General features: G+C 54.2%; 1 protein-coding gene across 4 annotated transcripts in view; it reads left to right on the top strand.

The window, feature by feature from the left end:
• Positions 1–16,101, top strand: part of MYH11 (myosin heavy chain 11) — a 93,693-nt gene that overhangs the window by 15,268 nt on the left and 62,324 nt on the right. For all 4 annotated transcript variants that reach the window (XM_081297133.1, XM_081297131.1, XM_081297132.1 and 1 more), the window contains exon 3: positions 3,842–3,998. In XM_081297133.1, coding sequence (XP_081153259.1) covers positions 3,842–3,998 — 157 coding nt within the window. The remainder of the gene's footprint in view (positions 1–3,841; positions 3,999–16,101) is intronic.

Raw genomic sequence — 16,101 nt, 5'->3', positions numbered from 1 at the left:
TCTGTCCTCTTGGGCCCCACAGGGTCCTTAGAAGCCAGAGGAGCCTGTCCCCTTACCTTAGATTTTCCGGGTCTGGGCTCAGCAATGTCCAGGGACTCTCCCGAGCTGCCCGCACACCTGGAGTAGGGACACAGCTCTGATCCCTGCTCCGAGGCTCCCTGTTCTTCTGGGTCCCGGGCGGAGGCTTCTCTGTGGAGCCTGGTAGCTCCTGCCCTGGATACAGGAGGAGGGAACCCCAGTGTGGGCCTGCTCCAGGCCAGGTGCTGTCCCAAGTCCTTCCAGCCCACTTTGTCCCTTGGGATCCAGCAGAATGATGTCCCACCCTTCAGATAAGGTGACTGAGGCAGGGGGACATGCTCTTAGGAGGGATCCCCTTCCCAGTTCTGGTCTATAAAACGCGGGCTGTTTCCACTCTCCTGCTTCTGGGTGGGACATGAGCGTTGAACCTCGCCCTGAGATGGTTCTGCACTTAAGTGACAGGCGAGATGTGCTTGAGCCAGATGCAAGTCGCGATGTCTATGTTCTAGGACTCTATTCTACAACATGGGGTGGGGGGTTCAAGCCCCCCATCCTTCAAATGGGTGCCAGGGAGTCTAAGCCTCTGGTGATTTGGGGGAAACATTTGCTCCTATCTGTATTTTTTCCAGCCACTGGTCTGAGTTGTCATTAAACTCTCAAAGTAGCTGGTGACCCTCAGTGATAGTAGATAATATTTGTTCAAAATTTACTATGATCAAAGTTTATGCTAACATATTCTTGTGACTACCATTTTTTTTTTTATGTAAGAGACACAACTACGATGTACTATTAAAAAATGTAGGTGGCGGGGAGATACCATGACTTATGCCCATTTTTTGCAGTTTAAAACTGAGGCTTTGAAAAGTTAAATGCCTTGGGGGACCCAGAGGTGACTCTCAAACCCAGAGAGGCTGCCCCCAGACCAGTGCTCTCACCTTGATCCCAGGTTGGAACATTAAGTCCTGCTTTGTAGAAGGCAAGAGTTCATGCACCTCTACCTGGAGACAAACGTGGTAAAGGGGGCCACGTGGGTATTTATATACCCACAATAAAGGTGCAGCCATCATCCTCGTAGGTTCATGGCTGGCTCTTCCCACTCAGCCGTATCTGGAGGATTTATTTAGGCACCTGTTCATACGAATCTATCTGGAGGAGATCTTTTGGAATAGGTAAAACATGTGAATATGTAATGAAGTGGTCCATCAGGGAACATAGACCTTCCTTTCCCCACCCCAAATGGGCGTGCAGGCCACTGATGGCCTACATCTTGGCCTTCGCATCTAGCTGCCCAGATGGATGCCCAACAGTTCTCTTTTTTTCTTTTTTTTTTTTTTGTGGTTGAGGGGGGATACCCTGGATTGAATTCAGGGACACTCTGCCACTGAGCCACATCCCCAGCCCTATTTTCTATTTCATTTAGAGACAGAGTCTCCCTGAATTGCTTAGGGCCTCACTTTTGCTGAGGCTGGCTTTGAACTCCTATCCTCCTGCCTCGGCCTCCTGAGCTGCTGGGATGACAGGTGTGTGCCACCTGCCAGCAATGATGCTCTTTTTAACCATAGCAGGGTCTTCTGCTCTAGGGATGAACTGGACTCCCTGAGCCCGCCCGGGCTAACGGGCATTTGGATTGTTCCTAGTCTTTTGCTGCTGAAATCCAGGCAAGAGCCAAATCACTGTCTTGAGTCTAGGACAAGGATCCCATTCATTAAGGAGTGACTGTCCATCGTTTTAGAGAACAAAAGCAGGATGCCCGGTCGGGCTGTGTGCACAGCCAGGCAGCGGAGATCCCCCAGGCCCGAGTCCTGAAGCCGGTGTTCCTTGGCCTTCCTCTTGCTCCTGGACACTCAGCTCAGGGCTCTGGGGCTGACCATATAAAGCCTCAGGGAGCAACTGGAGACGCTTCCTAATACGGTTACAAGAGGGACACCGTGCCTGTGGCCTGGATCTGCGCGGCACAGACGCCCTGAGATGCTGGCTGGGGCACGGGCTGGGGATGTGGAGACTCTGAACTTGCCCGTCGGGAGGGGGGCTCCTGGGGACTGAGGCCAACACAGGGCCAGCTACGGGGGCGGGGTCAGGGCGAGGGTGAGCCGAGTGGGACGTGGGGATGGAATGGCCAGATTCTCAAGCCAGTGACCCTGTGGGACCTGCCTCCGGCCCCTGTACCCTGGCTTGCCTGGGCAACTGAACTGAACACAGATTCAGATCTGCCTGGAAGCATGCAGTAAGCGCTTGCTGTGTGCACAGCACCTGGAGAGGTGTCCTGGGATTGTGGTGGAGCTACGAGGGCCCAGCTTTCCCTCTTGAGGATTCATTTTATTCAGCGAATATTTGCAGGTGAACATCCACCCTGTGCTGGGGGCGGGAGAGGTGGTACTCGTAGCTCCTCGTCGGGAAAGTGATGCTGAGTTAGAACCCTGAGCTGCAGGGACACTGAGGGTAGACATCACGAGTCCTCATCCCCTCCCCTGGCAGAGGGGGTGGTGGCTCCAGGGAGATCGGGGGAACAGCCTTTGGGAAGATGCCATGTGGCAAGTTTTTCATCCTCCGGAAACAGCGCAGGAATAGTCGCTCATGTTGACTACTGAGCACCTACTGTATACCAGGCATGGTGCCGAATGCCTTAAAATCATGACCTCAGAACAAAACTAGGAGGGAATTGTTAGTGTGCCCCCACGGTTTTTCAGATGAGGATCACTGAGACTCAGAGAGGTTAAGAGTCTTTCCTGGGGTCACAGAGCTAGGAAGTCGGAGAGTGGGGTTCAAATCTGAGTCCTCCCTTAACTGTTGCAGATTACTGCCTCCCATCCAGGGCTTGGGCGGGATGTAAATGACACCCATAGGCTGAAGGGGGCGTGGCAGGGGTGTGGCCTGGAGGAGCCGGAGGCGGGGCTGAGACCAGAAGAGGTGGGACCTGGCTGCTTCTGTTCCACGTGGTGCTTTCAAAGCTCACCCATGTTGCAGCCTAGGTCAGTGCTCTGCTCCTTTTGTCCTCGTCCTCATTTTATGGAAGTGCTTTGTTAACCATCATGAGCTCTGAGCAGTCATGATGTCTACCCCTGAATGTCCCTCCAGCTCTGTGACCTGGTGACAACCCCACTACGCCTCAGTTTCCTCTCCTGTCAATCAGGCAGCAGGGAAATCAAAGGCTCCAATTACCCCGCAGAAGATGCCCGTGAACTGCTCAGTTCAGTGACGGGCACTTAGTGAGCACTCAGAGATGGCCACTGTTGTTAGGTCCTCGGGGCTCGGGGTGAAGTGACATCAGCGGGGGTAGAGCTGAGGTTTGAACTATTTAAAACCACACAGATGGGGCTGGGGGTTAGGTCGGGGGAGAAACCTGGCCTAGCACGTAGAAGGGCCTGGGTTCCATCCCTGACACGACACACAAATTAAAACCACACAGTTGGCCGGACACGGTGGTGCACACCTGTCATCCCAGCAACTCGGGAGGCTGAGGCGGGAGGCTGAGGCAGGAGGATCGCAAGTTGGTGGCCAGCCTCAGAAACTTAGGAAGGCCTTAAGCAACTTATACCCTGTCTCAAAATAAAAAATAAAAAGGACTGGGGAGTGGCTCAGTGGTAGAGCACCTGGGTTCAACCCCCTTGTACCAGAAATAAATAAGTAAAACCAGAGTTGTCAAGCACGGTGCAGTCCGAGCTTGCTCCCGTTCCCCTGTCCCCACGCCTGGAAATCGGTGACGCTCAGGGTTCCCACGGCCACTCTGGGCCTCAGTTTCCCCTTCTCTGGTGGGAACTCGGAGCACACCTAGTGACCTCGTGCTCCGGCGTGGCCTGGAGCTAAGCCCGCTCTCTGCTTGCAGACCTACTCGGGCCTCTTCTGCGTGGTGGTCAACCCCTACAAACACCTGCCCATCTACTCGGAAAAGATCGTGGACATGTACAAGGGCAAGAAGAGGCACGAGATGCCGCCGCACATCTACGCCATCGCGGACACGGCCTACCGGAGCATGCTGCAAGGTGAGCGGGCGGGGACCCAGCCTGCCATCAGGGACGCCTCTGGGGAGCGGCTGGCTCCGGAGCCCCGCCCACCCCGCAGGCCCCGCCCACCCCGCAGGCCCCGCCCACCCCACAGGCCCGCCCATCCAACAGGCCCCGCCCATCCCACAGGCCCCGCCCACCCGCAGGCCCCGCCCATCCAACAGGCCCCGCCCATCCCGCAGGCCCCACCCACCCCGCAGGCCCCGCCCCCCACTGGGGCTCGCTGGGGACGCAGGCCTGGCAGGCGGTGCTGGGGGACAGGGGCGCTGCCACTGAAAACGGGCCAAGCAGGCCCAACGTCCATGTCCACGCCTGGGGAGCGAGGGGCTGAGAACTGGGCAGATACGGGCCTGGCCCGCTCCCAGCGCCGGCCCTGGGGGGAAGAGGGTGGTGACAGCCGGGTCTGGGCCAGCAGATGGCTTGCCCCTCCCGCTCCCCGGCGGCTGGGCGGACGTCGTCCCCTCTCCAGCCTCAGTTTCCTCGTCTGTGAAGGGGTCAGCGCCTCCGCCTCGCCGTCTGTTGTAAGATTGCTGAGGCCGGCCTCTCCGACTCCGGGGCGAGTATGTTTCCCTCACGCCCACGGCCTGAGCGTCCCTCTCTGGAAAGCTGGGGGCCGGGAGGGTTTCAGGTTTGGGATCTTCAGATGTCGAATGGCCAACCTGCGACACGGCTCTTAGGAACAAAGTGTTTTTAAGGAGATGAAACACTGGAGACTTACAGAATGCGCAGACTGTGCTCAAGGGTCCAGTGTAAAGTGACTTTTGATGTCTGCAGTAGTGTGATCACCATCCAGACCAAGATGTGAAATATTTCTAGAAAGTTCCGCCATGCCTCTTCCCAGTCAATAGCTCTTGGACACCTCTGCCTGGAGTAGCCGCTGTTGACCTCCATCACTGTCAGTTAGTTTTGCGTGTCCTTCAACTTCATATAAATGACATTCTTATGTTATTTATGTAATGCATTTCGTATCAGCTTCCTCCCCTCCTCAAACTACTTTAGACTAAACAAAATCCAGTGATATCCCTTATTAAGAGTGTGAATTCTAGAACAGAGCTGCTTGTGTTCAAATTCCAGTCCTGTCACTCACAAGCTGTGTGACCTTGGATGAGCTGCTTAACCTCTCTGTATCTGTTTCCTCCTCTGTGAAAGAGGATTATAGTGACTGTGCCCATCCTCACTGGGCTGATGCAAGGATTAAATGAGCTGTTGCCCCCAAAGCTCAGAACAACGTCTAGTTTTAGAGTAAAAGCTTGTTAAGTATGTACGATCACAGGCTGAGCCTGCCTAATGTGAGAATCCAAAAGCTCCAAATTCTGAAACGATTGAACCCAGCATGAAGCCGTAAGTGGAAATTCAACACGTGGGAACACAGGGGCTGGGGATTGAGGGGAGCCCTGTGCTGGGAATTCCTGAAGGGCAGGAAGCCAGGAGTGTGCAGGAGATAGCACCCCACAAGGTAGAGGCTTCAGGCAAAAGTGTCCCAAGTTGCTGGCAGTTAGCCAGGCTCTAGGACAGGACCTGATCCTTCAGGACATAGGGCTGCCATTACCTCCAAGGACCAGCAGATGAAGCCTTGCAGGGTCAGTCCCGGAGTCGCAAGCTGTGTCCTTGAACCTCATATAAATGGCATTCTTACGTTATTTACATAATGGGGTTTAAAGCAATGGCTCCTGGAATTAGGGTGTGCATTTGTGACATTATTATATTTTGGGTGTCTTCAGATGAAACAGTCTTTTAAAAGTGGTTCCCACCCCACTTTGGGAGGCTGAGCATCACAGACTTAGGATGTTCATATCTTTGGGCATGCTTTTGGTTGCAAGTAACATAAGAACTAACTCAAGTGGCTTAAACCGTAGGAGTTTATTACCCTGTATAACAGGAAGTCTAGAGGTTGGTGATTTCCGGGTTGCTTGATTCAGGAGTTCAAAGGTAGGCCACTTTGGGGGATTTTCTTGGCTGCTTCCTCATAGTCACAAGATGGAAGCCATTGATCCAGCCATCACATTGCCAGGTGATAATATCCAAAACATGAAAGAAGTGGGGGATTAGGCTCTTACCCCCACTTCTCTCTAGTCAAGGAGGAACTTTGTCACATGCCCAGCCTCTAAATCGAGCATTAGCTGAGCGGGTGTTCACAACTGTTTTAAATCATTTCTGGTTCTTTTTCTGGAGTGGAGGGAGGTCCCACTAAGCGCATTTTATCCTAATACTAGGATGAAATAGAATTCTGTTAGGGAAGGAGACAGGTGGGTAGGCATTGCTATAGTGCTCTGAAAATGTGCATTTGTAACTTTGAAAATCTTTAGCATTATACTCTATTCTAGAAAAATTAAACCCTCTATTTAAGGAAAGGAGAATGTGCTGGAACCTATCATTCTGTCACCCAGAGGTCACCATCACTGATGTCCTGCTGTGCAGCTTTTCATACACTGAGCTGAGTGGCAGGTAATGAATAAGACTCTGGCCATCAGAAAATGATTGGCTCCAGAAAAAGGGTGACTTCACACGGGGCCATCGTTTCACTGTAGACAACGAGGGGGGTGGGGGGGAGAAGGTGTGGGCTTGAGAAAGGATCTGGCAAATTAAGAAAATGGTCTATTTCCCTTTTTATGTGTGTTTAGCATTCGATTATAACTGCAGATAGCTGCTAGTCCTTGGATTGAGTGTAAAATGAATTAAGAGTTTATTTAGGGGGGGCTTGACATTTTTCAACATGATCATGTGAGCATGACCTGGAGCCCCCTTCCTGTCTCGATTGAGCTCTTCAGCGAGGCCAGGAAGCCACTCTTCAGACTCACTCGATAGGTCAGAGGTTTCCCTAGGGCTTCTCCACGGTGTTGGTGCCCAGCACAGTCCCCAGGTCCCTCTTGTCTGGTTCGTGACAATGCTCTGACCTCCAGATGGGAACTGACCCCACTCTCTTTGTGGCCTTTCCAAGGCCCTTGACTCGGGGCAACACTGTGACAGCTCCTACGTGGCTGGGGCTGTTGGAGCCCAGTCATCAGCAGGCTGCAGTCCGAGTGGGGCTAGCAGGGTGTAGACCCAAGAGGTGGTGTAGACCCCGGAGGCTGCTCCGCTGCGTCAGACCTCCCCGTGGTCAGTCCATTGAGGCTTATCCCTGGGGCCCGCTGACGCTTGCTGCCCTGGACGTGCCTAACTGTGGGCCAGGCTGGTGGATGGTGAGGATCCTGTGTCTCCCCCCCGTGCCTCCTGGGCTCCACGTGCAGACACAGAAGCTGACGCCACTTAGAGATGCTCGCTGGGTGCCAGGTTTCTGTCCTCGCGACTAAATGGCTCAGGGGTCTGTCCCTCCAGGTAAACTGGGCTAACTGGGCTGCACGAAATAACCACACAATGTGACGGCTGACCTTAAGGGTCCGCAGGAAGAGAGAGAGTTAGAGCACGTGCTGACCCTTTTTATTGAGGAGAAGCTATTCAAAGGAGGCAAGGGGTCAGGTTTCAGGGGGCTGAGTCTATCTTCATGATGTCACTGTCAGCAGGTTGACTGACATCTGGGTAGGCCACACCCAAGGGCACAGTAAGAGGAGGGGACACACACAAGGCACTTCCATGGAAGATTCTATCCTAAACAGGGCAAGGGGTTCTATTACAAAGGAACAGGTGAGCGTAGCTCCACCCATGGGGCTGTAGCAAGACACACCCATTTCTGTGACTGAGCGCCTCAGCACCCAGCTGGGGAGTGTAACTCAGTCACCCGTAAGGTTGGCCTCCCATAGCTGGGCTCCTCTGTGGCCCCCCAGGAGACGGCAGCCAGGAGCAGGGTACCCCCAGAAGGCAGCCGTCTGTGTAGTGGGCGTTAATCCGCCACCGTGTCCTCGTGCACCTCCAGGCCTTCTGAACCGCGGGGAGGGGACTCCGAATACAAGACCACGGAGCTCAGAGACACATCAGGGAGGGAAATGGAAGCCGGGGGCACTCTGCACACCGATGTCCACTCCCCCTCCGTCAAGTGGGAGTTTGGCTGTGGTGGAGGGACCGGGAGGTCCCGTGTGTGCGCCACAGGGACATTCCTGGCTCGTGTCATTCAGTCTCTGGGCGTAAAGATGTAGAGATGGTGCGTTCACGTCCACAGATTCACCTTCTCCTTCTCCTTCTGTGCATGAGACCCCCGGTCCACCTCCCGGGAGATGATCATGGCTCCTAGTGTATCAGGTGTCCTCCTGGACTCTATTTTCTTGCACATGTGAGCAGATATGTCTGTTTTCTCCGTTTCCCTACAAATAGTAGCATTTCACATGCTTCACGCTACATTGTGCGAGTGTGTTCCTTGTTAGTGTTATAGGGACCCCTCATCCCTGTGATTTTAAATTTAGTTTTGATTTTTACTAAAAATATTCGTGCAAGGCTGGAGATGTGGCTCAAGCGGTAGCGCGCTCGCCTGGCATGCGTGCGGCCCGGGTTCGATCCTCAGCACCACATACCAACAGAGATGTTGTGTCCGCCGAGAACTAAAAAATAAAATATTAAAAATTCTCTCTCTCTCTCTCCTCTCTCACTCTCTCTTAAAAAAAAAAATATTCGTGCAGATGATAGTCAAATAACTCCTCCAAGCCTGTACTCCCTCTACTTCTTCCCCAGAGGTAACCCTTATCAACTCCTTTCATTGATGTTTGACTATTTGCCTTTATATCTTTTTTTTTTTTAAGTCTGGTAACATTAAAAAAATCTTTTTTTTTTGTAGTTGTAGATGGACAGCATACCTTTATTTTATTTATTATTTTTATGTGGTGCTGAGGATCGAACCCAGAGCCTCACATGTGCTAGGCGAGTGCTCTGCCACTGAGCTGCAGCTCCAGCCCCTTGCCTCTATATCTTCAAATAACTTGACTATTTTGCTGATATCTTAACACCTTTTCAGTTTTGCCTTTCACATACTGACTTTTCACCATGGATGATGAGAATTTAACTCATCCACTTTCTTGATTTGCCCTTCTGCCCCATCCTCATACGCCTTATTTATATTCTAGATTGCCAGTATAGTTAGCCTTAACCTTGATGAGCTCACTATTCAGAGTTTACTATGTTATGACTATGATAGTAAATGCTATTATATAGACATCATTCAGTTCTCATCTCTGCACTCTCTTGTGAGTACTTTTCTTTTACTGTATGACTTATTCTTTTCCCTGGAGTTAGCAGTTGCCTTTTTTTTTTTCCTTCCCCAGCCTGGTTTTCTGTGTGGCTGCTCACTTATTCTGCCCCAGATTCTCCATCTAAATGTTTTACTCTTGTCTTAATATGTCCAGAAATGTATCAGAGGTCACCCAGTGATAGTCTGTCCTTGAACTGCTCTCTACTATAGCCTTTGGACCTGCCCTAACCCTAATACTGGTAGCGGTCAGTGCTCTCAGGAGGATTCCTTGTTCCCTAATTTCCATCTCTTCCTGTTCCTTGGTTGACTCTCCTGTTTGAATCACACCTTCCCCAGTAGCTTCCCAAGGAAGGATATAGACGATCCTGATGTATGGAGATCCTGCACAGCTGAAAGATCAGAAGCTCCTCTCATACTCAGAGGATAATTTATTTGGGTTTAAATGTTTTGGCAAGACGTAAAATTTCCTTCAGGATTTTTAAGGAATTGCTTTGTTGCTCTCTAGCTTCAGTTTCATTTTTGAGAAGCTAAAGCCTGGTCTGATCCATGATCCTTTCTGTGCAAACAAAGACTCCTTCTCCGCCTTCTCTGGAAGTTTTTAGATCTTCATCTCCCTATTCATGGTGATGGGACCTTCCGTGGTTCTGTTTCCCACGTTGTTCTGAAGACCTAGTGGGCGCCCTTGGTTTGTAAACTCATCCACATCCTTGAATTCTGGGAAGTTTTCTTGAATCCTTTCCCTGGTCATGTCTTTCTCGCCGTGTTCTCTTTTCCTACTTCTGGAATGGAGCTTCTGAACTGGCCCCAGAGATTTCCTTCTCCGGGCTCTTTTATCTCCTTTTTGTTATTTTCTTTGTTTTTAGTAACTGAGGATTAAACCCAGGAGTGTCGACCACTGAGCCACATCCCCAGCACTTCTATTTTTTATTTTGAGGCAGGGTCTCACTAAGTTGCTTGGGGACCTTGCCAAGTTGCTGAGGCTGGCCTTGAACTTGGAACCCTCCTGCGTCAGCCTCCCGAGCTGCTGGGATTACTTGGAGTCTGTGCGCCTCTGCACCCAGCTCCTTATGTTTTTTTTTTTTTTTTTATTCTGTTTACTGAGCAGTTACTTCAACTTTATCTTTCAACCTTTCCACTGAGTTTTTAATTTTGGTATTTTTTTTTCTTTTTAATTTCCAAGAGCTCTATTTCTCTCTCTGAATGTCTCTTGGGCTACTCTTTCCTGTGGCTGTGATGGCCTCTGTCTGAAGGACACTCCTTCACGCATCTTCTCTGTTTCCTCCAGATGCACATTTTCCTGTGTGTCTGTTTGGACTTCTTCCTGTGACTGGCTTCCTGGTGATTCTTGGCCGTCCGAGTGTGTGGGGACCAAAGAACTGGCGGGAGCTGTGCGCGCAGAGGGCTTGCGGGTGATGACCTTGGCCTAGCTGGAGGGAGCTGGGCCGTTCCCATGGCTCTTCTGAAGTCCCGTCCCCTTTCCTGGCCTGGTCTGTGTTCCTCTCTCCTGCTCCCCACGTTCCAAGGGCCCTTGGTGCTCTCAGTTACTGAGGCTTGGGGTAGGAATGAGCCAGGGCTGATACCCGTGTTCAGAATCAGAATCCAGGTCCGTTTCCCCGGTGCTGGCGATCCCGAGAAGTGCCCAGCCAAGAGCAAAAAGTTTTATTTAAAGGGTGGAACAGAGCGAGACAGAGACTCCCCCTCAAAGGAGGGAGTCCAAGACTGGTGCCCCAGGGAGTGGGGGTGTCCCACCCCTTCTGTGGATTTCAGGTATCCTTTGCCCCCTCCTCCCATCCTGCCGAGTAACCAAAAGGTGGAGTGACCCAGGGGTACTGGCCGAAAGTTGAATCGGCCCAGCTTCTGACCCAGTCACCCGCTACCTTTTGCCAACCCCCAGGGATGCGCGATCCTGCAGTTAGGGGAGTTGGGGTTCCTTCTAGAGCCTCCCGCTGCCGAGGACTCTCCTCCTCTCTTGGAGGAGTAGCCCCTTCCATTTCCTGGCTTCCCGGCTGGAGCTGCAGGTCTCTTTGGAGGTTGCGTGGGCTTGTGGAGACTCGCTTTACCATTGCTCCGGGCGTATGTCCACCCACCGTCCTCCCACGGACATTCCCGGCTCCTTTGCCACGTGACTGACAGCTGTGGGATGTTACCAGACGTCTGCTAAATGCTCAGGGCTTAGCAAGAATGTTCAACTAATCCTTAGCTACGAACCCACGCAGCAAACGGGACAGATAAAGACCTTTAAAGTTCCATCCCGAAATTAATACGGGGCCTGTGTGTGTCATCCAAAACAAAAGCGAGCTTAGATTTAAAAATAAGGAAGGCCAACCACATGTTTAAATTTTTCTTATGTTTACCTTAATGGTTTTTTACAAAATCGCAACTATCCAATCCTTCCTTGGCGTGTGCGTGCGCCCTGAGCGTGGGTGTCCAGGGCTTGTTGGTGACCCAGCGCTGGGGCAGCCACCACAATGAGTCCCCTTTTGTAGCTGGAGAAATGAGGCTCAGAGAAGTGAAGGACTTGCTGAAGGTCAGGTAAATGTCGTAGATGGATTTGAACTTGGCCTATCTGACATCCAGTCTTGCCCTGGGCGGAGCTACGGCAGGGTCCCCATCCCATGGGGATGCTCCCGAAAGTCCAGCTCCTCGCATCTCCCCGTAGTGAAGGCCCACAGCTTGGGAGGCAGGAGCTGAGCTTGGGACACCACGGGACACCACGGGACACCACGGGGTGAATGGACAGCAGCACAGCCCTCCCACAGGCCCCCCTGGGGTCTTTCTCTCCCCCCCAGGGCTGCTGGGCTGGGAGGACCTGGGGTGCAGGGAGGTCTGAGTTCATGCTGTGCCCGGCTGGCCCAGTCACCAGAAGTGTCTTGTCTTCACCTCATTAGCACCAAATGGCCACTCTCAGGGGATTAGAACAGATACTGGGCCAGCCTGGGGCCCTGGGCCCAGTCCTCTCTAGGCCTGAGATAAGTCTGCACAGGGAGGTCATCCAAACTGCCCTCTGGGCCTCACGGGTTCCCACACTCAGTTGTGTCCCTCTGTGCCTGGTTGGCAGGCCCTGGGGCTGGCTCGCGCTCGCCCAGCTCCCCAGAGGCTGCTCTGGAACGAGGAGGAAGGAGGGCCTGCCAGGTCCTGGCTCCCTGCTCCCTAAACCCCAGCAGGCTTAGCCCTCGCCTGCAGGACAGGCAGCAGCCTCCCCACCTGAGAGATTGGAGAAACTGAGGCCCCACACGCCAAGCGATCTGGCAGAACTGAGAGTAATCGTGGAGACCACCACCTTCTGCCCCGCCGGGAACATTTTCTCCTCCCTCCAGGGCAGCACGCGAGTTGGTGTAGACGGTTGCTCCATTTAATGGAAGAAAAACAGAGGCCCCCAGAGCCTAAGGGGCTGGCTTAGGCCATAGGACTTAATCTGTTCTGGTTGCTATAACAAAATGCCTTAGACAGAGTGGCTTATAAACCACAGGGGTCTATTTCCTACAGTTCTCTAGGCTGAGAAGCCCAAGGTCAAGGTGGTGTCTTGAGGCTCTGTTTCCAGGCTCCTAGTTGGAGACTTGCTGGGCCCTTTTCACAAGGGAGAAGAGGGAATGAACTCCCATTGGTGACCTAATCACCTCCCGAGGCCCAACTCCAAATTCTATAACCTGAGGGAGAGGATTTCAATATAAGGATTTTGGGGGAGACACAAACCTTCAGACCGCAGCACCTTGTCATTAGAAAGGGATTGAACTCAGCCCTCGACCCTGCTTTATATGTTTCTACCCTGTTTTTATCTGTTTTCCTGGTGAAGGACTAGGCTTGGGGAGGCAGAGGGGGTGCCCAGGGGGTGGGCCTGGGAAGTCACCCCACACTGCTCTGCCCCAGGGACAGCTTTTTTGAAGACACGTCTCCCCACGGGGCGAGTGCCGTGCCTCTCCGTCTCTGGGGCTCTGCGGTGTGCTCGGCTGTGTCTGGCCTGCCGGGTGGTGGGGACAGCCAGGACCCTGGCACAGCCTTCAGGGACGGCTGGTTGGCACTTGTCTTAGCTCAGGCTGCTCAAACCAATTGATGTCGTCCACCACTTTATGTGTGGGAAATGTGCTGTCCACCAGGCTGGAGGCCGGGAAGCCCCAAGTGCAGGGCACCAGCGCGGTGGAGTCCCGGTGAGCCCTCTTCCTCATAGATGGCACCCCCTCGCCGTGTCCCCATGGGGTGGAAGGGGCTGGCCAACTCTCTGGGCCTCTTTGATGGAGGACGCTGATCCCATTTGACCTAATCGCCTTCTGAAACCCCAGTTCACCTTAGTGATCAGGTGTCCCCAGTGCGTGTGGGGTGCCAGCGCTCAGGCCCCAGCAGGCTCTGACTACCACCAGGAGCTCACGTCTGGGCACAGTGGAGAGCAAAGGGGGGCCATTTTGTAATCAGTCAGTACCGAGTTGGAGAAGCCCACATGCTGCAGAAAATGGACTTGGGGGTTCCTTGTTATATATGCGTGAAGGTGTCCCCCAGCCTTGGGGAATCCGGGTCCTGTCCCCGCGTTCACTCAGCAGGATACATAATTGACCCGCGCTGGCAACGCACAGGCTGGGGAGGGAATGTTAATCGAATCATTTCAGGAATGGACAGGCGCTGGACAGAGGCCCAGGGAGCTGTGGCAGGGGCACCCCCTGGGGCCTGTCCTAGGCTGGGGGAGCAGGGCCTCCTGGGGAGGTGGCTGGAGCTTCGTCAGGGAGCCTTGGTGACATTCTCGAGGCTGGTGGGGCTGGAGGAGGGGGAGTGTGGCAAGTGGGAGTGGAGACCCCCGAGGCCCCGGGGGGACATTGGTCTTCTGCTCCCCAAGCCCCTCGGTCGCTCCGTTTCCCACCCAGGTCTGCGGGAAGGTGGGGGCGGGGCTGGAGGAGGAGAAGGCCCCACCTGCAGGCGTGGTGCAGGGAGGGGTGCAGGCGTGGTCTGGCTCTGAGCCTCGGTTTCCCCGTTTGCCCCAGGAGGGTGAGAGTTGCCTGCTTCAGGTGTTACTAGGGCTCACCTGGCAGTGGCTGGGAGCCTGGTGGCAGGACAGGGCCATGGGGGGTCAGCGTCTTCTTTCCTTGGGGACCAGGCACCGGGCTCATTCACGTTCACCCCGCGGAGGGTCAGGTGCCCCCGGCACCTCCTTCAGGTGGGGAGGAGGGTAGGGAGCCCCTTCCTGCTCATGGTGTAGACGGTCCCTCCGTCCCCACTGGCCTGGGACTAGGGAGACCCCGCAGGGGTATGGGCTTGGCCCCTTCTCCCCGAGGCCCTGGGCAGCCTGGCATAGGAGGAAGGGAGGGACGCCGACAGCTCGGTTTTCTCCTTTTATGGTCAGCTGCAGGACTCTGCGCCCAGCCAGAAATCGGGAGCTTGTGCTTGGGATCCGGCCGAAATAGCCGGTCTGTGGGGAGCTGGGCACCTCCTGAGAGTCCTGCCTGTTGTGCCACCGCGGGGAGGGACCACTGTAGCCCTGAGTCTCCTTCAAACACCCCAGAGATCTGCACCCCAAGGCAGACCCCAGGCCCGGGAGGAGGTGGGGGAGGCACCCCAGCTCAGGGCTCTGGCCGGGAGGCAGGGCTGCACTGGTGACATCTCCCGGGCTCCAGGCCAAGGGGGTCCTGTGTCCTTTCCTGCTCTGAGCTGCGGGGTCTGGGGGGCTGTGCCTGGGCCCCAGGATTGTACACATCCGTCTTGGGGTAGCTCCCTCGGCACGGAGACCACGAGGCCTTACAGCTGTCTGAGGGACCTCAAAGCCACACTGCTCGCTCCTAGCACTGGGCACATCCCCACTGTGGTGCCCATCGGTCCCCAGCCCTGGGTCACAAGCTTCCGAAAAGCAAAGATCAGCGGGCCTTGTTGGTTTGCGTGTCTAGCCTGGTGCACAGTAGGGCCTCGGGACTCCTTTGCTGAGTGAACACAGGTGTCCCCCTGTGGATAGGCGGTCACCCTGCCTCCGCCTGCGCTCCAGGTCAGCACAAGCCCCTCGGCACCTGCTGCCCCCTGTGGCTCTCGGTTCCCAGGATCAGGCACCACCGCCCTTGGCCTTCAGGCGCTCTGGGCCTCCCAGGGAAGCACTGGGGACAGTGAGGGACAGTGAGGTGACTGTTGGGAAGCCGACGGACGCACCTGAGGTGTGGGAAGTTGGGCCTCTCGACTCGGAGAGGGCATAAAATTAACGCGGTTTTCCAAAAACCATGATTGTGGTCTCGTTTATGTACCACGAAGGAATCGGCTTCAGAGATACCATTTCCTGGTCACTAGTGGACTTGCAGGGTCCGAAAGCCATCTTTGCCCTCTAACTTTAGATTTCCACCAACACAAAAAGAGGTGCCCACGCGCCAGCCGCCCCTACCCCGGCCGGCCCCCCACCCCTTCTGTGTCTGTAGGCCCCCTGCTCTGGCCCATGCATGCGACCAGGATCCCGGAGGTGGGCTTTGGTGACGACCTCAGGCTCACTGCGGGCCGGCCTTGCCCCTCCCCGCTGGATGACATCCTGTTGGACAGAGAAGCCACATTCTGCTCACCCCCCCCCCCAGCTGTGGGACAACTTGGCAGTTTCCCCTTCTTAGCTATTACCAATCTTGTAAACTACCACAGTTGTCCCCAAACTTGAGAAAAGTAAGAAGAACTCTACAAGCCACATGGTGATCGTCCCTTATCATAGAATCTGTACCCTTCCCCCCAAAGCATTAAAGAGACAGGTTAAATAATGATCGTGGGAGGTTAGTTGCTACCATAGAAACTTTGGACTACGGGGGCCGGGACCACCCTGGACCATGAGCACATTGGCAGAGTGAGAAAGAGGCACGGCTTTCTCCAGGTGCTTGGCCTCCATCTGCTGGGAGATTATTTGAACGAACATCCAGATCTACCATGAGCAGTGTGGGTGGTCCCCTGGAGAGTCGTGCAGTGTGCAAGTCACCCCACTGTCCATGGCAGCCATGCAGGTGGTGGGGGTACCATGGAAAGGCCCCCTTC

Source organism: Spermophilus citellus (assembly GCF_964194105.1).
Source record: "Spermophilus citellus genome assembly, chromosome: 6".
NCBI lineage: Eukaryota > Metazoa > Chordata > Mammalia > Rodentia > Sciuridae > Spermophilus > Spermophilus citellus.
Note: the sequence above shows the minus strand (reverse complement) of the source record. Positions and strands in the feature narration are given on the sequence as shown.